This window comes from Glandiceps talaboti, chromosome 21 (genome assembly GCF_964340395.1).
Source record: "Glandiceps talaboti chromosome 21, keGlaTala1.1, whole genome shotgun sequence".
Lineage (NCBI taxonomy): Eukaryota > Metazoa > Hemichordata > Enteropneusta > Spengelidae > Glandiceps > Glandiceps talaboti.
This window is the reverse complement of record NC_135569.1, coordinates 8846540-8871079: the sequence shown is the minus strand read 5'-3', so window position 1 is coordinate 8871079 and position 24540 is coordinate 8846540. Positions and strand designations below refer to the sequence as shown.

The 24540-nt window shown below is 33.0% G+C and overlaps 1 protein-coding gene across 2 annotated transcripts in view; it reads right to left on the bottom strand.

Moving 5' to 3' along the window:
• LOC144451548 (anoctamin-7-like) overlaps positions 1-24540 on the bottom strand; it is a 70869-nt gene that overhangs the window by 15887 nt on the left and 30442 nt on the right. The window contains exons 2-5 of one of the 2 annotated variants that reach the window (XM_078142425.1): positions 7011-7016; positions 4768-4864; positions 3093-3379; positions 1704-1840 (exon numbers count right to left, since the gene is read on the bottom strand). In XM_078142425.1, the coding sequence (XP_077998551.1) occupies positions 1704-1840; positions 3093-3379; positions 4768-4864; positions 7011-7016 (527 nt within the window). The remainder of the gene's footprint in view (positions 1-1703; positions 1841-3092; positions 3380-4767; positions 4865-7010; positions 7017-24540) is intronic. The other variant, XM_078142424.1, reaches the window with a different exon arrangement.

The window sequence follows — 24540 nt, the reverse complement described above, 5'->3', positions numbered from 1 at the left end:
TGTAATAAATTCCTTGGCTTATTGTATAAAAATGCAACAATTTTCTTGCCAAATATATGGTGTGACATTGCAACATATGGTACTCAATGTATTTTACCATTAAACTATAAAAATTTGCATATGTGATGCAAGCTGCTACATATTGTTGATGTCTGCTAACTTTACACTCATCCATCAATGTGACATTTAATATTGCTACCACCATCTCTTATTGTAATGTAAAACTGACAGCCAAGTAATTTATCATCCCCAATTCACAAAATACATTTCACTTCCAAACATTTCATATCAATCATCAGAAATTCTATCACCACAACGACTAGTCTTGACAAGAGGCGTAGTATGGAATTGAATTATAGATAAATGTCAATGGCTTAGATACTTATAAATTATTAATGTCTGGTAGATAACTAAAGTATTATACAAGTAATTGTTTTATTCTGATAAATTGTCTTTTCTTTGAATTTAAAGTTCACATGTTCATTCACTGTAGTCAACCGTATAAATTAGTGGAAAGGTCATTTGAATAGGCCATTCACATGAATATGACAAATTGCTGACTTCACAAAAGTCATAAAAACTGACTGACCCCTAAATAGGGAACTTGCAATCCAGACTGAGCATGCTCAGACACAAAGGACTATGGGATTATCTGTCGTTATTGTAATACCTAATCTGGAGCTACCGATAAAATAAACCTCCCACAATGGTCAAGGTGGCTATGAATTGATCATTCGTGGTTACAAACAATGTAACATCATTGTTTACAATGCTAATTGATTAGTATTTATTATCACATTTCCCATGATGCAACATTCAACATGGCGGGTTTGCAAGTTCGCTATTGTATCCAAGCAGTTGTATCTCAATTTATACACCTGTCCAGATCATTGTTAATAGTTACATCTACATGTAGTCCCTATACCTGTAGACATTCAGTAGGGATGATAGTATTAATCGTAACGTATATTGGAACTAGGCTATTGTAATAGCAAATATGAAGTGGGTTTTCTTATACATCTTAATTCAACACATTCAGAATTTTGGATGAAGAGGGCTTTGTTTATAAAATTTATCTGTCCATCCAAGTACCCCATCCATCGCATCAAATTTCCAAACCAAAAGCTGGGCATTAAAAAAAACATCAAATATACAGAAAACAGAACTTATACATTCAGGGTTGAATTTCCTTTAAAAGAAAAAAAAACACTGACATTTCTGATCTTGTCACCGTTTTACTTACCAGTCCAGTATTATGTATAACTTTTGCACATTTACTTAGTGAGGATCGCACAATGTCACACAAGCTAATAAAAGAACTTCGTTCATTTAGGACAAAAACCCCCTCCCCCTAAAGGAACTTTCACAAGTGCGACATCAACATGTTTATATATGATATGTAAACCATAATGAAAATTGTAGCGGCCACACCACTACAATTGATGCAATGTAAAAACATGATGATAAACACATTAAATTACTAGCAGAAACCCAGCACTGTATATCACAGTAGAAGTAAAAATATTTAACCAACTTATCAACATCTCAGTGGTAAATATATCCTGTTATCATTGAAGGAGTGAAAGTTTTCGAACTATGGTGAGAAAATGAAGTTCAGCAATCGCATTGACACCAGACCCCCCCCCCCCCATGAACTTTGTTCATTTATTGAGCTTGTGTGACATTGTGCAATCGTCCCTTACCTGTCTAATTTATTCTTTCTGAAAGGACAGGTGAAATAGTCATATGGTGTGTTTGGTACATCCAGTGCCATGATGTTAGGGATGTGTAACTTTTTAAGTGCCTTCTCTGACCAGTTACTGCTAGGGTTAGAATGAGCCTACAGAAAATAAAAGTTGTACAGATTAGATTCTTTATCATTAAAAATGAATAGTCAGAACCATAGTCTGTAAGGTACGCCATGATGGGGAGCCCTCACATATTGGTCAACCCCTCCCAGAGAGAGGAGGCCAGTGAGGGCAGAACGACACGATGTACGTATCTTACAGTCTATCAGAATCAGTGTACATGTGATATAGTCAGGAGGATGCATTCCACAGCTTGTCAAAACACTATGGCCTAACACAATAGTCCAAATATGGAATAATTTCAAGTTAGTCAATAACTTGGTAAGTAATCTTAGGTAGTCCAAGCAGGCTACCAACTGCAAGTTATGGTAGCCCATGACAAGATTTGGTAGATTGTGGTGCTACCATTAATTTCAAGCCAAGCTGACCAATATGGTGCTGCATTAATCATTTTTGAACAACTAATTAATTTTTGTTGTAGACATCACTACATGGATTGCCAGGATTGATACTTTTCCACTACAGATTTTCTTTACTATCAGTTTCTCATAGTATTCCTGCAAACATTTAACATGTAAAGCCTAGATGAAATGAATTTTAAGGCAAAATTGATTTTGATCCAATAACAACTAAGACCAGGAAGATAGATGTTAAACTTTACAAATTAGCTATGACTCATCAAGATGTTACATTCATCATATCATAACACTTTGAGTTACCATCTGAGCAGGAGTTACCATCTGGGCAGGGGTTACCATCTGGGCAGGACTCCATGGATACAATTTATATATGCCAAATTTAGTCTGGTCACATCAGGTGATGCAGTACATCACATCATGTGATCTTTCTTTTGTTTATGATGGGACTGATCTTCTAAATAATATTGTATTATGTACCCAAAACAATCATGTTACAGCTGTACTCTACATGTATGCTGCAACTGGAATGTTTTTTGAAACTGTGTTGTTAGATCTATATAATGACTTACTCATAATATCATACACCCTGAACAGTAGTGTATCACCTGTGGATAAATATTTGTGTAGCAGTACAAATAGTATGCAGTATATCCAATCAAATTGATTCTCGGGTGCAGACCCAAAAAATCACAATTTCAACTTTTTGCTATATATAACTTACAGATAATATTGGCCTCTAATTAACACTGGCGAGTAGAAAGTACCAAATACTGTTAAATACATAGAAAGTACTGACAAGTTATAATACTGAAATTACTGTACATCTGACAAGACAAATTATACACCACACTTTTACATTACTTACCTGTAATGGAGCCCTAAAGTTGAGTTCCTCTGCATAGAAGACACATAAATCCCATGGTGCATGTAACTTGATATAGAAGATTGTCTTTTTCTCTCCCTCTATGATGTCTTCCTCTACTTCTACACCCAATTTCTTCAAATTGTCTAGGAATTTGTGTCTCCAAGCCTCCTTCTGTTCATCAGAGTCTGGTACTTTCTTTCCCTTTTCTCTCCTTTCTCTCTCTTTCTCTTCTTTCTTTCGTCTTTGTTTTTCAGTGAGATGTTCTTCCTCATAGACAAGGATGTAATCTAAAGAAATGGGGATTATCGACCGAACATAGTTTCAGTAAAATAAATACAACCTGTAATGCTAATATTGTAAACAATGACACTAATATAGTCAAGGTTGCATTTAAAGGGGCACAAACTGACTTTATACATATTTTGGTGTAGTTTTTACTGCATATTTAAAAGGTACTCACATATTGCACTTACTGGAACATACTTACACACAGCTTGCAATTGACTAAACTCAAACCTGGTATCATGATATAACTCATAAACAATCCGATGATGTAATTTATCATACGTATCAAAAAAATGTTCATGAAATCCGTACTATGCATACAGGTGTTTTAACCAAGAAGACAAGCATACTGTCATAGAAGACATGCATCAACATTAACATTATACTGGGATGTGGTTTTGTTCAAGTATTTTTACCTGAGTAGACAGCTTACAAACTCAGCTTGTGCCTCTTTCATTACCAGATATAAATGATAACTAACTGAGATTTCAATTCAATTCAATAACTTTATTTATCCCAAATGGGCAATTCATTAACATTATACTGAGATGTGGTTTTGAGATACTGTCTTACTTGACAAGATGAATATCCCAAGTACACATAGTAGAGTTTTTAAATCAATAACTTTCCTCTCACATACAAGTATGGCAAATTATATAAAGGATTCAGCCAAGGTTACCATACATGTATGTTAATTTATATTTTGTAGTGAATAGAACCGAATAAAATCAATCAAATCACCATAGTCTGAACTCTTAATGTTATTAAATATCTTTTTTTCATTTCATTTAGGTTTACAAAACAGACTATGGTTTCATTTATTTTCACCTCTATTCATCCTAAAAAGTTTGCTTGATATCGTGCCATACAAATTATTAAATTATTTATGATCATCATCTGTCAGACCTTGGAAGGTATTAGGTATTCCATTTAAATTCTATAAAAGCCATTAAAAGATACAATGCACTGATCTCTATAAAGAGCTCAAAACATGCTGGTACACATGATTTTTTATAACCAATTTTTCTAAAAATCTCTGACCTGCTCAAGGCTGCCTATTCTATTGAAAATCATACTTACCTGATATTCATTGCCAATCACATTCACCAATCATTTCATACACTATGAACATGACATCAAGTACCAACCAACCAATCACATGCAAATGATTGTCACATATACAATAATTACAAAAATATAACCAATCACACAAACTGTGACATTAAGTACATACTCACCAATCACATGCACTGAGACAAAATTCCTTAAATACCAATCCCATACAGTTTTAAATTTACATCATGTACTCACCAATCACACACACTGTAACAAAATGACATCAACTAAATACCAATCACATACATTGTGACAAATCTACAAGTATACTCACCAATCCTACGGACACCATCTTCAAAGAATGTTACTCTGTCTGGTCTGTCGTGTTTAGATGTAAATTCTAATGGTGTATCACTGTCATAGTTTGTGGCCTGTTGACAAACAAAACAAAATCATACAGTTAGTTATGTTGCTGAAATGCCATTTCATCCTAAACAACATGTAAATCCCTAACGATCTAAAAATACATTAAAACGTAAAAATACATTCGTTTCAATATTTGACATTTTTAAGGCTGTTATAACAAGTCTCAGTCTATAATTTTAATGACCATTCACTATCCATTTAACATTTTGACATTTTAAGGGTGTTAACGGTATAATTGTCTTTGTAGCATTATTTATGTTTTTGTATTTTATGTGCAGCGCTTTTGAATATTTTAAATAGAAAAGGCGCTTTAGAAATAAATAAACTTAAACTTAAACTTAAACTTATATTAGCCTATCTGACATACCAATATCAAAATATGATTATCATTTGTATTCTAAAATTCTCTCCGCACACTTGCAGAATTTGGAATCATCTCCTTGAAACTTTTCTACATAAAACTACTTCAGATGCATTAAGAAATGTCATCACTACAGTTTAGCTGTGTTTGTGTATTTGTATTTATTTTTAAATTAATTACACACGCCAGGCATAAATCACATTTTCAGGGTCTAAGCCTTAATTTATGAAGTTGATCATTAACAGAATTAGAAGAAAAAAAAAGTAATTTTAAGAAAGTGCAGGTTGTGTGGTACATGTATAGCTGTACGAGATATAACTCATATAATGTGTTTTTATACATGTAGTAAAGGTTACACTGATTATTTTCCACACACATGTACATGCAGTGCCTGTATAATAAATCTGTGGTATGTGTGGTCATGATTTCACTTTTGCCAACTACTATTGCAGAGTCAATCTAATACCATAGCCATGTCAAAGTATTATTCTCTCAAATATTATACTAACTTTTGCTTTCAATAGTTTCTGCATCCATGTTTTAATCATTTTACATTTTACTATCTTTTAATTTGAATGTATAACAATTAAACAATGGATGCAGGAATTATTGAAAGCAAACGTTAGTATAATACTTGAGAGAATAATGGTCACCGACATTATGTATAATACATACATTGAGTTATAGATGTATCGATGGACATATAATTCACCATAAAAGAATCAAAGCAAATATCTGGAGGTCTTTCAATTTGAAGTGCCCTTTTTGCCAGTCTTTAAATGGATATCTCATTCTAAAAATAACCTTCTAATAACCTTTTAAAGTGAGTTTACTGAGACTATTTAGCTTACAGTTTTGTTGTTAACCTTCCAATATACTAGGTTATATTACAACATACAGAATTAACGACTACATTTACATAAATATGATAGCTAGTCTGTGAACAAATGGAAGCCATAATCTACGAGTAATTAAAATGATTAGTTATCGATATAAACTATCAATGTTATCTTTTGAGCTTTATTTCGATAATCCCGTTTCCATTTTTATTTAACCCCCACAGTCTAGGATATTCTACAACATGTACACTTTAATGAATTTATTAATATGATACTCCATGGACTGTAGAAACCATACTCTAGTTAAAATGAGTTTATAACTCCCACGTCACTCATAATAATTGATGACTAGTATTAAATTCAGGTGCATATCAGTTTGTAGCCTGAATCAAAATATTATTATTAATAATATTCTATTGAATTTCAATATTCAAGATATATGAGATATTAAAGTCAGTGATAATTAATGGAACGAATTATTAATTGAATTTGAAACATAACATACCTGGGGTGTTTATATGGCTAATTTTGTTTAATGTGCAGGTAGAAATTTACTTTATCAGTGCTGATGATTTATTAACACTAGTTATGTAGGTGGAAATATACTTCATTCACCTGTGATTTATTATCACTAGCAAATAAAATATTGAAAAATAAAGAATCAAAAGAAGGTAGTTTAATTCACTGGCCATTGGCTTTTAATCTACAAGTATCCTGTATATGATAAGTTATCTTCTAATACCATATTGCCATTTAGACAGTGAGTAAAATTTGAACTTTAAAAATCAGCAAATATTTTGTTAAAAATGGCACAAAACTACAAGATATACTATATTAAATATGTAAATATTATAATCTATTTTATAATTTTCTTTTAATCCTCTCTTAGAATTTTATCATAAATTATAATATCACAGTCACAACACATCATGCTAATAAAGTTGGTAGCACTGTCATCTTTTTGTACATTAATTTACCACTTTCATATGTGCAACCAACATCCGGGTATTCCTTGATGATTGTAAAAAACTGTTCAATCAAACAAGCACTTGAAATCTCTTTGATATCTTAGCTTGTTTTTGGAGTAAATAAAAGTGAACATTTGTTATTGGAACAAATACTGTGGCTTTAGGAACACGACAGTTGAATGATGTGTTTATAATTCGATGTAAAATTAATTTATTCAAAAATAACACCTGATGTACTATTCCACGGTTACACAGAGATAATGAAAGTTGACAATTCTACCCATCAACCTCTCTCTTTTCTTATATGATGTGACTGTCTGACCTTGAGTCATACAACATTAGACCTTGGTTCCCATGAAATCTGACCTTGACTTCTGATATGACATACAGGAAATAGGACTGTTCTGGTAAACTTGAATCCATGAATACTTAAAGATTGTGCTATCATGTGAATGTTGAATAGAAATTGCTACTTGACTCCATTTCATAAGTATAACGAAATAAAGATTACGTATTTGGAATCTGTGAATTAAGCGAGTACGAAGCTTTTGCCCGATTCACTCGGACATCATCAGCGTAAATAACACACATTTGGGGTAAAATATAAAGTTACTATTAAAACAAATCTTGCCAGTGTGGACAGGATCAGGTGGATACATACATGTAGAAACTAACAACTACACAATGCCAAGTAATTCACCAAATGTGTATACATGTATGTAGATCAACACTAATTGAACAGATAGTTGCAAATACGTAGACATAATAGACTACCTGTTTTTCATCAAATGTGAATATAATATATCAATGTATGATATTGAGCAAATACTTAATAATCGCCATCAACACGATATCTCTTCTAAAGTTACAAATTTCCATATAATATACCATTTTAATTGACATACAATATACATTTACAAGGAATATTGGATGTTACTATGGATACATAACCATCATAATTACAGTCTGGTTATTTTAATTACCCATACATCTATCATTTTTCAGAAAACTGCTGTCATATTTCCGTCCAAATTGTCACGTACACCACCTACTAGAGCAGAGCCTATTACATGAAGTACTACTGGCGATCTAACAGAGTCTAAATATTATTTCATATGTTTACCAGTGATTCCTTGTACTGTTGCATGTGCATATCAGTGATATTTGCACTGAAGCACTGCAATACCGAGAATATCATGATGATGCAATCATTCGTTGAACATGAAGGCGCATGATCACAGTGTCACTTTTATGGAAATTTGTTGTTTACGATAAACATATGTAATAATAACAGAACCTCATTCCGAGTGAGTTCCAGAGTGTGGGCACTCAGAGGTACTATGTTCTATTCATACAAATACCTGGAGTACACCACACTTTACAGTAGCGTATCATAGAGTTGTCATATTAGTAAATACATTTGTACGAGTTACCTATTGTATATCCACTTATAAAAAAGTTCTCGAGTTATTAAACACCGATACGTTTGCTTGCTCATGGTAATCAGACAAAACTTAAAACAACAAAAGTGACTTTTAGAGAAAAAGGATTGTTACATAAATATAATCACAACAATTGCTAGAGTATGCAAAAGTTTTTCACTAGTTTTCAACAGATGACATGTATTATATCTTAACACTGACAAAGATATTTATAGAAACTGAACAGTCATCAAAATTGACATCTGCATGTACATGTATAATGAATGCATCCAGCTGTACAGAAGGTGTCTCACAGTAATCCATTACAACTTTTAGTTCTGTAATGATATATAATATGACTAATGCCGACATGTTGCCTTTGATGTTTCTGATTCATCATATGCAACAGTAGCATATATTAGTACATGTACCGGTATGTATTTTTTAAAACGCTTTGAAAAACGATTAAAATTTACGACTGAAAAACAGTTATAGAAAGCTATAGAAAACGTTGACCCACAACAACAGAATAATCCGATGTGATTCTCATGACTCCACTGACAAGATAACATAACACAAATGCAAGAACCTGGGATTGAAACCCTGGCCTTTAACCCACAACACAACATCTCCATCTGTCATTTGTTAGAGGGCATACTACTTATGACATTAATACAATGTATGGCTCTGGTACTCAGCTCAAGCCATTCCTAGTTTTATCCACTTTTCTAATAAACGGATCATGTTACTATATTTTCTTGTTTGTTTAATTCAAAGTGCTGGTACATGTGCTTTGTACAACCAGCAGAATAAAACAGTAAGACTCAATTTCTAATGTCAGACTTTTGTCATCTGTCACAGATAACAACTTAATATCGCTTCCATTTTATACTATTTATATTGCATACATGGCTTTATGTACAATATGTTACATGTAAATTTCCACTTCCTATTCATATCATACATATGTATTTTTACCATGCTTTGAGTTTGTTCTTTGGTTTAACCTTGCTGCATACATTTCTATTGAGCTTTAAACTTTTAATTCCCTCTACACCTCAATACGCTGTTATGACAGTTGGATCGGAAGCTGTTTGTTCATGCTTTACTTTAAATGATCTATTCCTGAATGAATGAATTTTTCTCAATTCTGCATATTGCATGTGAATATTCGCAACTTTTTAATCTGACTTTAGTTGGCCAGTCTATTAAGTTTTATGTCAAATCTTGCATATCCTGAATATTAAATACATTATTATTTATTATATTATAGCATTACCAATTCCAGTGAATTTTGTGACGTCATTGCTGTACATTATTACTGATAATGTACTCCGTTATTGGGCATCGGAACGAGCATAACAATACAAGCTTATTTGTTCTGTTTCATCATACGACTAGGTATTTTTTCGAAATGTATGTTGTTACTTATGATTGTCATTTCCACTGTTTAAAAATACAACGCATTCATGAAACAAATATGTGTTCACAGCAGTTCATTGGAGTGTATATGTGTGTGTACGTGTACGTACGTGTGTCGCTATGATTAGTATTCAGCTTCCGGGCCGAACATGGCAGACGATGTTCAGCGCTGTGTATGTTATACGTTGTTTTGCGTTTCTCGGTCTACAAATTCACTGGAATTGGCAAAACTATAAAATAATAACAATAATGTACGTCCTCCCAGTCCATAATGGACTCAAGCAAACTTTGCACTCCATAATGGGCTCGGCTGTCGCCTCGCCCATTATGTCGTTCAAAGTTTGCTTTCGTCCATTATGGGCTGGGAGGGCGTACATTATTGTTTAAGTAACGGAGCCTACCAAACAACACATGTTTTCCATAGGTACGGTACTCTGGTTTCCTCCTGTTTTGACGTGGGTATGTAGTACAACACTGCGTAAAGTGGCACACATATCAAAATTTCAAAATTTAATTTGAATTAATAAAACATATACTTTTATGACCTGAGTGTGTGTGTGTGTGTGTGTGCATGTGTGTGTGCGTACGTGTGTATATGTGTGTATATGTGTCTGTGTGTGTGTGTGTGCATGTGCATGTATTTAAACATTTCAGTAAATAAATATAAAGTGAAATTTGAATCAGACAGGAAAACTATAGATATAAATGAATGGTGTCAAATTTCTCTTTAATTTTCATTATGTACAAGCACAACTACTTTTTCATGAAAATGCCTAGGTATGAGGTTAAGGTTAAAGAGTTCAACAGAATTACTCTTAGACTAATTATCATGATGAAATGTTCTTCTTTTCATTTCTACTAATTGATATGTGATGATAATATCTACTAAAGCTGAACTGAGTCTATTGAAGTTAACCAAACCATGACTGAACTGTAAATTAGATATAGAAATACATGTAATTCTGAGACTAGATGGAGGTATTAGGTTTGACAGTATGGACAGGAAGACTCCTCCCACTCATCTTCATCCTCCTCATGGATCCGACACAAGGATACATTTCACACATTTCAAAGTAACTTGATCTGTTTAATCTATGTGGGCAAGATTGATATTTCCAAGTTCCACTAACCCATTATCCCCCTTTACAAAGGCTTACAATTTTTTCACACATTTCAAAGTAACTCGATCTGCTGAGAATAAACTATATGGGCTGGAATGATATTTCAAAGTTTCACTAGCTCCTCATTCCCCTTATAAACAGCAACAAAACGCTACATTTCACACTTTCAAAGTAACTTGATCAGCTAAGCGTAAACTATGTGGGCAGGACTGATATCTCAAGTTCCACTAACCCACCATCCCCCTAATACAGTAACAAAAGTCTACACTTCACACTTTCAAAATAACTTGATCATCTTAAAGTTAAATTGCGTGAGCAACATCAATCATTCCAAGTTCCACTAGCTAATGATCCGCCTTACAAATGGTAACAAACACCTCAGTTTTACACAGTTCAGTGTAACTGGATGAGCTTTCTCTATGGGCAGGATCGATCCTTCCAACTTCAATTAGTCCTTCCTCCCCATATACACAACATAATATAACACATTTCACACATTTTGAAGAAATTGGATCTGCTTAAACTAGTTGGGTATTAAGCTCAATCATTTCACTTGCTCTTAAGTTGCCTTACACACATCAACATTTACATTTTACACATTTTGAACTAACTCTATCAGCTTATACGGTACATTATACATGGGTGAAATCTACTCTTCAACTTCCTTATAAACAACACCTACATTTTTAAGTAACTTGATAGGTGGGCAGGATTGATCCTTTCTAGTTCTGCCAGTTCCTCTTTCCTCCCCCTCCCCCAACATACAACATTTCACATATATTTCAAAAGCTCAGTTACCATGGTTACTTTATATTGATTTCACCACTGAGCTTGTTGGATATATTATCAATACAAGATTGTTTCAATGAAAGTGAACATACAGTTTTATCAGCACATTAAAATAGTGGATTGAAAATGGCAGACATTTTGAGTAATGGCCATGCATTTTCCCAATAACTGGTAATGTGAGACAGAAAACAAACTGTAATGGTAACTAGTTGAAAGTGAAACCGTTAGGTGCACTGTTTTGGTAGTGTGCAAACTTTAACACACACACATACTATACATCATGTATACACGTATATACACTTTTACATTAACTGCAATATGGTTTCTCCAGGTGATATTATAGTAAATTTCATTTTCATGATATAAGCCATACATGTTCAAATTAAATGGCAATACAGGTTTTCAATGTCATCGTAAAATGCATTGCAACACAGTCATGTAGGTATATACCATACAAGTTGTGATCTAATGGAAATATAGTGTACATAATCGATAAAATCATTTCATACATCTAAAATTTATTGACACTGTTTGAGAAATAACAGTTATACCATACACAGTCAGATTAAGTTGCAGTACATTTTTTTTCTATGTCATAGTAAAATTCATTTTTGACACGGTCAGATATATTAACACATACCATATCATACATGATGTTATTGAGAAGCAATACAGCATTTATGTGATATAGTAAAATTCAAACATTTGACACTGTAATAAATCGTATGAGAAATGCAAAAATGATTTGAAACTGTCGGCCATATCAGCAACATAATTTCACTTACCGAAACAAGCTTGTACATGATGTCAAAACTAGCAACACCTGTTACACTGGCAAACACTCTACTGCCTGGAAGTTGACTTCCCTAGGGCAACTCATTATGCACATCACGTGACAATAGTCACCACAATTTAAGAGCTTCTCATCATATCTCATTTCCATGAAATTACTGCACTAATTATGACTTTAAAACATTTCATAAACACTATATAACCTAATTAGATTATTCTCTGATAAAAAATTATGAAAACCTATATAAATATTTCCGCTGTTTCGATCCAATGTTACATTGTCATTTAAATTAGATACACCACATAGCATATCCACGTAACCAATTCTCATGTTCAACATTTCTTGTTATTCATTCATGTATAGTCACAAATACAACCTATTATATTCATACAATAAACATTAAAATACAGCCAACTAATTATGAATATGAATCATAATATCAAAATATGCTTTGACGATGTGCACAGTTTATTATGATGTGTATCTGCTTTTGTCATACAAGGATAATGTATTGTGTTACCAATTTAAAGGCAACCTGTGACTGGTTTTATATACCAAATTTGGTCAGTGTAAGAATTTATGTATTAAAGAGACCCTAACCCTTTTAGAACAGTTAGCACCAGTTTTGTACCAGTACCTTGATCAAAATCCTAACCAAAAGTAGATGAATGGTATAAATCCTTTCCTGAATCATTATCTTGTTTTGTTTTAATCACATTCCTCATTAATTTTATGACTTTCATGTAGTTTTATTATCCTCTCTTTAATAATTCAACGACTACATTTTATATCTTGGGCTGATGGCCTAGGATGTATAAAGAATAAAAGACCATATTACTAGCTGTATTTTAGCAGATATTAATTGCATCCATGTGCCATAGTTATATCCTGTCTTTGACAATTAAGGAGCTACATTAAATTTTGAATTTTGGGCCAGTGGCCTAGAATGTACAGAATAAAAGTCTTAGACCATATTACTAACTGTATTTTAGCAGATTTTAATTGCATCCATGTACTTTTATCCATAGTTATATCCTGTCTTCGACAATTAAGGAACTACATTAATTATTTGTATTTTGAGCTGATGGCCTAGAATGTACATAAGACCATATTACTAACTGTACTTTTGCAATTTTTACAGCAGCTTTTTGTCATTTGCACTCATCTGTAACTGTGCGTTATGGGATTATTTTGTGGATTGTTATTAATATGTTTTTCAAATATTAATTGTATGTAAATACATTTATATCTAAATTTTCTCTATATAATATACTTTAATATTATATAACGTAGAAAACCATGTTACCTTAGTTCAGTTTAGACAATTATGAAAGCATTAAAATTTAACAGACAGTGTTACAAGAGAAGGGAAATAAAATAAGTGTTTATACATCACCAGCCCCACATAGAACAGTTGATTTGATTGCTCTCCACCCCTAAAGTACACAGTGACTACTTAATTTATATGATAATAGGAATTAATTTATTCATCTGTTTGAAGCAGGAAAACATCTGGACCAAACTACAATAGTTAATTGTCACCCAAGGACAATATAAATATTGTCAGTAGCTAAGTAATTAGCTCATATGCATCTTCCCATTACAGTATGGGTTCCAACCTATAGAGAACTAGCTGGGCCTGATTAAAAATAGTCTTAGTTACCCAGACTCTCCCCACTATGGGCTCTACTATGAAACCTCCCACACAGTCTTAATGACAAATCGGCAGAAATGTAATCCCAGATCGTCTGCATCGGATCTCTTTCCCAGAACAATGCATTCTGGGGAATATTTCATATTCAACATTTAAATATATACACTGAATGATTCAGGTTCCTTGCAACAAGTACTGTATGACTTCCGGTGAGGGAAATTTGGGATTACGTTTCCCCAGACTCTAGTCTGGGTGGTCTCATAGTAGAGTCTGGGTAACCAAGACTAGATTAAAAATTAAACTGACAAGTAGATGGTGCAACCATTAACACTATGAACTAATTATAATCCTACCATAGCCACTCTTTTACATACACTTGACCTGAAGAGGGTTAAACAGAGTTCTGAATTTATTTGAACCAATAATACATATTATCAGTATTACATATTGTTACATTACAAATTTGTTGCATAATTATAGAGTCGAAATCTCAATGTATTTACCCATTTACTAGTCTGACACCACCCCATTGGAGATTTCAAATATTTTGAGTTTGTTATTCACTTTTGGTTTTTCAAGGAAAATGATATTCTCAACTTTTTAAAATATTTTTTTCAGTTACAATTCATCTCCTAAGGGACTGGTATTAGTCACAAGAGCTGACATGTGTACTTGAAAGAACTATGGCAATGAAGCTAAGATCTATAACCACAAAAAGTAGACAAATTACTCTACTAACTTAAATCACACAAGAGACCACATATGAATAATTAGAACAACATAAAAAAAGCTGCTATGTGCCCTTTATGGATAACTTTGGGACTACTTATGCTGAGGTCTGCCTTTGTCATAAATAATGTATAAGGTCATGAGTGTGATGATGTCATATCATCCATAATGTACATGTATAGCATGGCTAAACCCATGACTGACACATGTCCAAGTCTCCGAGTATAGGTATTCACCTGACTGTTTTTAAATTACAATCATTCATTCAGGTTTATCATATCACACAAACAACAAGTTTCTTACAAACTATTTCATTCATTGAAATAAAGAATGGAAAAAGTTGAAATATTTATAGGATGAAGTATCTTTCAAATTGAAAATATTTGTAGAACGAGGGCATCTTTTGAACCAAGAATATTCAATTTACGTTTGCTACTTACTATGCAACTAGCAATGCTGTATGTCTGCATGGAATACATAAACTCCATGGCGCCTTATATAGCATCCTTAATGAGTTTACATTTAGCACGATGTCAGAAGTTTATACATAGTTCAATGACTATGCTGGTATGTAGGCGTACAATAACATTGTTACTATGGTAATGGGTTTATCTATGATAAATAACCTGATTTTTACGCTATCATTTATATTTTGTGACACTATTCTGAGGTCAATTAATATAAGATGTGAATTCAAAAGTCAGTTTTTTTCTGGATCTCAGTCATTGTTTTCCACCTACAATTTTAAAAGTGCATTATCCTCATCACAGTACTCATTTGCATTCACAGGTAACCGCTTTAATCCTCTTTCTACCACAAGGATATTTGTGTGTACATAAAAAACAGGATTAAGTTTTGCATATGCCTCTGTCTGTCTGTCTGTTTGTCTGTGTGTGTGTGTGTGTGTGTGTGTGTGTGTGTGTGTGTGTGTGTGTATGTATGTATGTATGTCTATACATGTAAGTTTCTATATATGTATTTATGTGTCTGTATGTGAAAATGAACTGGTAATAAATACTTTAAATTTCAATAATTATGACTTTGACCATTTAACACACAGAGAACCTATGAAACTGCCATTTTAGAAAGGTATGTCAGACTTTTTATCTCCTAATATTGGATTACAGTATTATGAATACAGGAAAGAAATCTGTTACTGTATTTTTGAAATTTACAGTTTGGGGATTATATTTGTGAAAATGCTAGCTTGATTGATAAACGTTGGAAGTGTCAAGACACTCGGGATTAAAAATTAGCCCTTTTGGTCTATTTTCTGCATGTTTTGCTGAACTTTAGCATTTATTGAAAGCTCTTACATCATATAATACTAGTATCTGTAAAAAGCTTTTATAGTGCAGACATACATCTTTTCAAATAACTTTAGGTAACAAGTCAACACAGGAAAGACGATGAAGTATTCACTGCCATGTAATGGATCAATTAGAAGTCATAAGCCTTTATATGTAAGTCTGGGTCATCAACTTATACAAACATTCAATCTCAATAATGTCAATATTTTGACATTTTGCTTACAACCAAATATCAGAGCTCTGTAATATAAGTATTTTGAATCATATGTGGTTAATGCCTACAGGATAGAGACGACTTGGTAACATGTACCACAAGTCTGTCAACGTGCCATTATTTCAACGTGCCATTATTTCAATCTCTAGGCCTATACACCCAACAGATTACTTTACAGCTTTTTTTAATGTCAATATTTTGAATCAGGATTCAAATTTTAAACAATCTATACATTTCCCGGTGAAAGATAACCCTATATTTATTATTGTGACAGTATATGACATATGTGCATGCCCTTCCCAAACCAAAGACACAAGGAAAAGTCAATCCATCTGATACAACCAAAACTGCCATGGTCATGTACACATGTATGCAAAGGATACGTGGTATTTCAGGTGGGTTGTAAGGGACGATCACACAATGTCGCACAAGCTCAGTAAGCGAACATCACTCATTTAGGACAAAACCTCCTCCCCTTCCCCTTAAACAAATGTTCACAAGTACTACATCACCTGTTTATATATGATGTAAACCATGATACAAAATGTAGCGGTCACACCACTACGATCGGTGCAATGTAAAAACATATGGTAAACATGAATTTCCAACCTTATGAACCTGTTTACTGAGACGATGTTAAACACATCAAAATACTACCAGAAACCAAGCACTGTATGTCACACGTTAGAAGTAAATTTTTATCAACTTATCAACATCTCAATAGTAAATACAGAAGCTGTTATCATTGAAGGTGTGAAAGTTTTCAAAATTTGGTTAGAAGTGCGAAAATGAAGTTCTGCAATTGCATTGACGCCAGACCCCTCCCCTCCCCAAACAACTGAAGTTCGCTTATCTCAGCTTGTGTGACATTCTGTGATTGTCCTTAAGACATGATTATATTGTCACCATTAATACAAGTTATACCCATGATGTTAAAATTTTTGAAGTGAAAATAATGAGGTAGGTGTATTCTGAATACCCTGTCAATTCAGTTTTCATAAATTTCATTATACATCTTTAAACTGTCATTTTTTCCAATGAACTACAGAGTAAATTTTTCAAACTGAAACATTAATAACATAATTTCATTTTGAAATAATTTGATGCATAAAATTTATACAGTAAAATATTGAAATTAATATAGTTTGAGTTGGAATAACTAAATTAATATGAATGAAGTTAAATTGGGTGTTTCTATGCGTATATTTGCTTGCTTGCATGTCGAGTGCAGTGCATGTATGGACATGTGTCTGTGTTTGTTCATTCCAAAAGAACTGTATAGGCATATAATGATCAATATACAACAATACCAGCAATGATTTCATAATATTATACGCCAAACAACTGTAAACATGGCGACTAGGATCATATATTTCAGAGGGCAAATCACTATTTTTAGAAACAACACAGAAGTGATATCAAAATAGAAAGTACCATTAAATTCACTACATGAACATTGATACAACATTGCTGAATTTCCTGACCTTTAAAGATTAAAAGTCCACTGATTAAATCACAGGTTCTCATATAAATATTGTATCTTTAAACTTTACCAGTGCAGCCTCTTAAATAATGAAATAGGATCATCATTTTGTTCTTGGCCAATTTTTTCTATAGCTCTACCAGACAACCGTTTCTCCCTACCAAATTTTAAATCTGATTTAGAACTGCTCTAAGGCTTTTAAGGTCCTTAAGGTACATAGGATTAAAATCTATCTGATTTCACTTAAAAAATGAGTCTTAAAGGCTAAGTTCAGATAAAGATTAAAATTAGGTGTGAACAGCAGTTGTCTGGCAGAGTTATAGAAAAAGGTTAGTCCAGAATAATCATAGATATTATATCCTTGAAGTGACACAAGATGAGTTTATAAGCTTTTTACTCAAAGTAGTTAAAATAAATCACATTCCAATCATTGTCAATGCATGTCTTCTATAACATCACAATTTTCTTCTGGCATTGTTCGGAATGTTGATTGTGTAGTAGGAATTTTTTTTTTATACATATGATGAATTACATCATCCGATCATTGAGTTTCATTTGCTCTGCTTATAACCTATAACACCAAAGTAAAGCGTGTTCTGTATGTACCACAATCGTGTATAGCATCCATATCAAGTGTAAAAGTATACTGTTTCATTTGCTAATACAACCCATAACACCAAAGTAAAGCATTTTCTGTATGTACCACAATCGTGTGTAGCATCCATATCCATATCAAGTGCATGTAATATGAATGCTATAAGTGAGTGTAGCACATAGAGAAAGTGCTTTACGTCAGTGTTACTCATTGCAATATGAATGCTATAAATGAGTGTAGCACATTGAGAAAGTGCTTTACTTCAGTGTTACCCGTTGTAACATGAATGCTATAAATGAGTGTGGCACATACAGAAAGTGCTTTACTTCAGTGTTACTCATTGTAATATGAATGCCATAAACAAGTGTAGCAAAGAGAAATTGCTGTACTTCAGTGTTACTCATTGTAATATGAATGCTATAAACGAGTGTAGCATATAGAGAAAGTGCTTTACATCAGTGTTACTCATTGTAATGTGAATGCTATAAACAAGTGTAGCATATAGAGAAAGTGCTTTACGTCAGTGTTACTCATTGTAATGTGAATGCTATAAATGAGTGTAGCACATAGAGAAAGTGCTTTACATCAGTGTTACTCATTGTAATATTGTGAATGCTATAAACAAGTGTAGCACATAGAGAAAGTGCTTTACATCAGTGTTACTCATTGTAATGTGAATGCTATAAACAAGTGTAGCACATAGAGAAAGTGCTTTACTTCAGTGTTACCCGTTGTAACATGAATGCTATAAATGAGTGTAGCACATACAGAAAGTGCTTTACTTCAGTGTTACTCATTGTAATATGAATGCCATAAACAAGTGTAGCAAAGAGAAATTGCTGTACTTCAGTGTTACTCATTGTAATATGAATGCTATAAACGAGTGTAGCACATAGAGAAAGTGCTTTACATCAGTGTTACTCATTGTAATGTGAATGCTATAAACAAGTGTAGCACATAGAGAAAGTGCTTTACATCAGTGTTACTCATTGTAATGTGAATGCTATAAACAAGTGTAGCACATAGAGAAAGTGCTTTACTTCAGTGTTACTCATTGTAATATGAATGCTATAAATGAGTGTAACACATAGAGAAAGTGCTTTATATCAGTGTTACTCATTGTAATGTGAATGCTATAAACAAGTGTAGCACATAGAGAAAGTGCTTTACTTCAGTGTTACCTGTTGTATAATATCACCATAGGTTTACATGCCTGCAAACTGTCACAGCTGTTACCATGCAAACAATCATAACAATCAAACATGGATATTAGGTAATCCTCTTATGGTATTTAATGAAATAACAAAATAAGTCGAACGTCTGATTGAATTTATGGATTTTAAATAATATTAAAAATAATAACGTAACATACACTACATGTATCTTACTTGAATACTTAGTGTGTAATCTCACTTTACATTTGAAATGTGACATTTCATATCCATATTCGTGAAATCTGCATCTGCATGTACATAATTTCATTTTTATTTTTTACCATGTCATATAAATCACACAATTTTTCAATATTCCACAATTATGAATTGGAAACTGACTAAATGACAGACCAAGAAATTACAAGCTATCGGTACTTTCCATCTAGAAAGACTATGTGAGAATTTACGTGCTTGTGATTTCATGTGTTTTCATTTTAACTGAATGTTTTGGAATAAGTTTTTGAAAGCTGACATATTATATTTTGTCTACATTTGAAAATGTGTTTAGAAGCATTGGACTTGAGTAGTTGCAAGGCAACTACACATATACCTTTCCCTGAATATCATGTAATAATTTACAATTAGTTCACTGTAACTTTTCATATTCATATTTCGAAATATATTGACAATACTTTGTTTCATGGAGTAGCTGCTTTCTGGTTCTTATAAAAGAGGAGGGGAGGGGGAGGGGGAGGGGGGTGTTGAATTACCAAATTTTTTCATTGAAGTGGTGCAAGCTGAGTTTATAAACTTTTTACTAAAGTGAAAAAACTTACAAAAAACTTCAATTAAACTGTTCAAGTGTAATGTTAATATTGATGCATACCTTCTACGACATAACAAATGTGTTCTGGCATTGTTAAAACTGTTGATTGTATAGTAGGGAGTTCCTGTACATTTTTTTCTCACGTATAAATAACATAATTGATTATAATGAGGCTGCAGCAGAAATTTAAGATTAAAGGAACCATAGACGTTCGAGAGAACTTCTCTCTAATGATGGAACACATGATATTACCATTTACTGGTATTATTTAAAATCTGCATTATTTAAAATCTGCATTAGGAAAAGAAAACGCAAGGTGCTTCCCAACAGGGAAGTCTAGACAGTTTCTTTGTCTGATTCTAACCAGATTACATCCCTTTATTCCCCAGTGGTTCTAGTAATAGCCACAGTAGAAATAGTAATACCAAAACAGTTAAAATGTTCATGTAATTGTCAGCGGCCAAGTGGTTAGCTTGTACACCTCTTACCTCTGCACTCTGGGTTTGAACCTGCTGAGAGTCACCTGGGTTTAATTAATATGTAACCAGGTCTGTATGTACATGTAACTTGTAAGAAGGGAGATGGTCAGTTTGACCCTGCTAAACAACGCAGACTTTCCCCGGTTACTTTGATTTCTTCCTGCTTCTTCAACACTAAGACTTGAAGTTCTTAGCAGTGCTCTTGTGGTGACCATTCCACAAATCTCAGAATTTATTTGGATGAATAACAATTATAATTTTTATTATTATTATATAATATTATTTAATTATTATGAGAATTCTTATTTACAGGCAGATATAGTACTGTGCAAATGAATTGTAATGACTGCCTTCTGTGGTAGTACCGTACGTGTCCACGGCTGATTCCCATCAATACTTGATATATTAGTGAACACTTTAATTCAATACTGTCATTTCCTGTGCTAGGGAATCTAAAGGAAATGAATACTACTTTACACAATTATCAAACACTACATGGTTTAGAACATAAAATCAGTGAATGCATGCAATTAGTAATCAATGTTCCATCAACTAAGTTATTGTAGTCTGTGACTACAAATCTACATTAAAGATAAATCTATGCATGTACATGTACTCTCAGTAAATTCTAAGTTCTATAGACATAGACCATACATATTCAAACAGCAAGGGCAGTATGTAGGTAAAATCTACCTTGGTTTACTCTTTGCATCATATTTTATCACGGTTTCCCCATCAAAATCATGATGCTAAGTACAGTGTATGAGATCAAAATATGCCATTTTCCCCCCTTTTCTGTTTTTACCATGTTTCCAATCCTCAAATAAAAACAAAACACTGAAATTATTGGGTTGGGAAAATAGACAATTATACCTCTACTACAGGCTCTACATATTATAAAGAAAGTGAGTTCTCTAAGAAAAACACAATGGGTGCCTCAATAAATATTGAAACTAACTACTAGGAAATGTACAGCGACTATACATCAAAACATGGCACCATTACTACCACATAATACATAGACAAATAATACCTGATTTATTAGTGTCATCTTTTTATTTAACATATACATTTTGTAGCCGACATACAGGTATGTATATAGAACTGTGTCCACACAAGACAGCACTTTGCTTGTTGATATTGCTGTCATCTTTATATCCCTAACTGCTTTCAATTTCTCAAATATTATATCAGTTCTTAGCTCACTTTATAACTAGTATATAATGCAAATCTGAATGTGAATATCAAGTTTTGTGTATACATAACTAATCATCCATCATGAGATCTGCATCAGTACAGCGTCAAACTTTTAAAAATATGATATCGATTCCTAAGGTCAATAAGTTAATGTAGATATAATGCAATTTATCTGAACCAATATGTAAATTTTGAATTTTGCACATATCTAGTTAGCACCAATATGTAAATTTTGAATTTTGCCCATATCTAATTAGCACCAATATGTAAATTTTGAGTTTTGCACATATAGAATTAGCACCAATATGTACATTTTGAATTTTGCACATATAGAATTAGCACCAATATGTACATTTTGAATTTTGCACAAATGTAATAACACCAATATCTACATTTTGAATTTTACACATATATAATTAGCACAAATATGTACATTTTGAATTTTACACATTTTACACATATCTGATTAGCACCAATATATACATTTTGAGTTTTGTGCATATATATTAGCACCAATATGTACATTTTCAGTTTGTGCATATCTAATTAGACAGTACACGTATGATTACTACTTTTGAGTGGTTTGTAATAAAAACTGCACTCAGTCCAACTACAAAAGGGATGCACCAATTGGGAGATATGGACTTGAAGTAAGATAGATTGGGTTTGATAAAAGCACAAGTCTGGTTGTCTACGGTTACAATACTTATATATATATATATATAAACAGTCATATAATCACATATAGCACTTTCCTCATGGCATTTCAGCATACAATTTACATTGTATACATGAACATTAAAAGCATTTAGTCAAGGATTGTGGGTATATATTATTTGTTTGGTATTACTATGTTTACTTTTATACGGATTATGTTACTAGATGGAACATCAGTTCTCAGTCAGACAGGTCTCCTTAAGTTATTGACATCCCCTGAGGAACTATACCATAATGAATGTCTTTACAAGAGATGCAAATTGTGAGGTCAGAGGTCAAACTTGTCTGCGCTATCAATCACATGACTACATCCCAAAAGTCTCATAAGCAGACTTCATTAAGTTTTTTCTATCCAGTACAATTTATCTTACTTTGCAAGCTTATCTGCAATTAGCTCCAATTATTAAAAACCAAGTAATATGTCTTAGGCAAGTGAGTGTTTTCATCACAAATAAGTCATTTTCTTTTTCACTGGTTATAATACAGTTAATGAATTAAACATTCTAATTGGTCATTACGTAATTCTGTATCCTCACATTGAGATTAATCAATTTTTTGTTAAATTATTCCATTTATAAAATATTTACAATACACAGGAATCATCAATTCACCCGATCACACACGAGTGTAAGTGTGGCGGGCGTACTTGGGGTATAATTACACGAGTGCTTGCAGTACGAGTGTAGTGAGTAAAAGTGCAAAAGAAAATACGCACTGCATTGCAGCAAGCACGAATGCAAATACCCTTGCGTACCCACACTGAAACTCATGCAGAATGGGGTCATTATTACGTATATTATCAGAAACATTAAATTTCCATAAAAATGATACTGTGCGATCAAACGCTATCTTATACAACGAATGAGTGTGCCTTCTTGTATATCATTTGCATGCAGGTATGCAATAATGTTTTTGCGAGGGGGGTTGTTACATGTTCCCTTCAGACCCATAGTTCCACACCTTAATTATTGAGTAATGAATGCACGATTTTGGCATTAAACCTCCTATTCATAGGCAAAGCAAATTAATGTGATGTAACCTTAAATAATTTATATGTGCATATGTGCATTGATAATTGAACAAACTGAATACTTTTTGGGGCGCAATTATCACAGCCATTTCAGCAAATAGCTTTACATGGAAAGTACTAAGTAGCGTGTACTATAATATTAGTTTAAGCTAGAAAAAACTACTCCATTAGGATGTCCCACTTGCCTAAAAGTCAACAACACTGTGCATAAAGTGCATGAGACATATTAGTGTTACCATTCACAGCATTACTATTGATGCTCTCTGTGCTATCCTGTTTAAACTTAAAACGTGAACAAAATTTTAAGCAACTCCTATTATCTGTGGCAAAATTCTTTAAATAGATTGTTTCAGGTCTAGATGTTGTCTAAAAGGTCGTCCTTGGTCCACTTATATAACCACTCACTACCCAAGCATATTAGATATGTGGAAAAAATGCTTGGATCTTTCAGGCTACTAAAGATGCCCCCCTCCCCTTTTGTTAAAATAGCTAATACACTCAACGCAAACAATAACAATAAATTCCTAATTTGGTCACATGAGGATGGGTCTATGCGACAGACTAGCAAATGTCTAAACC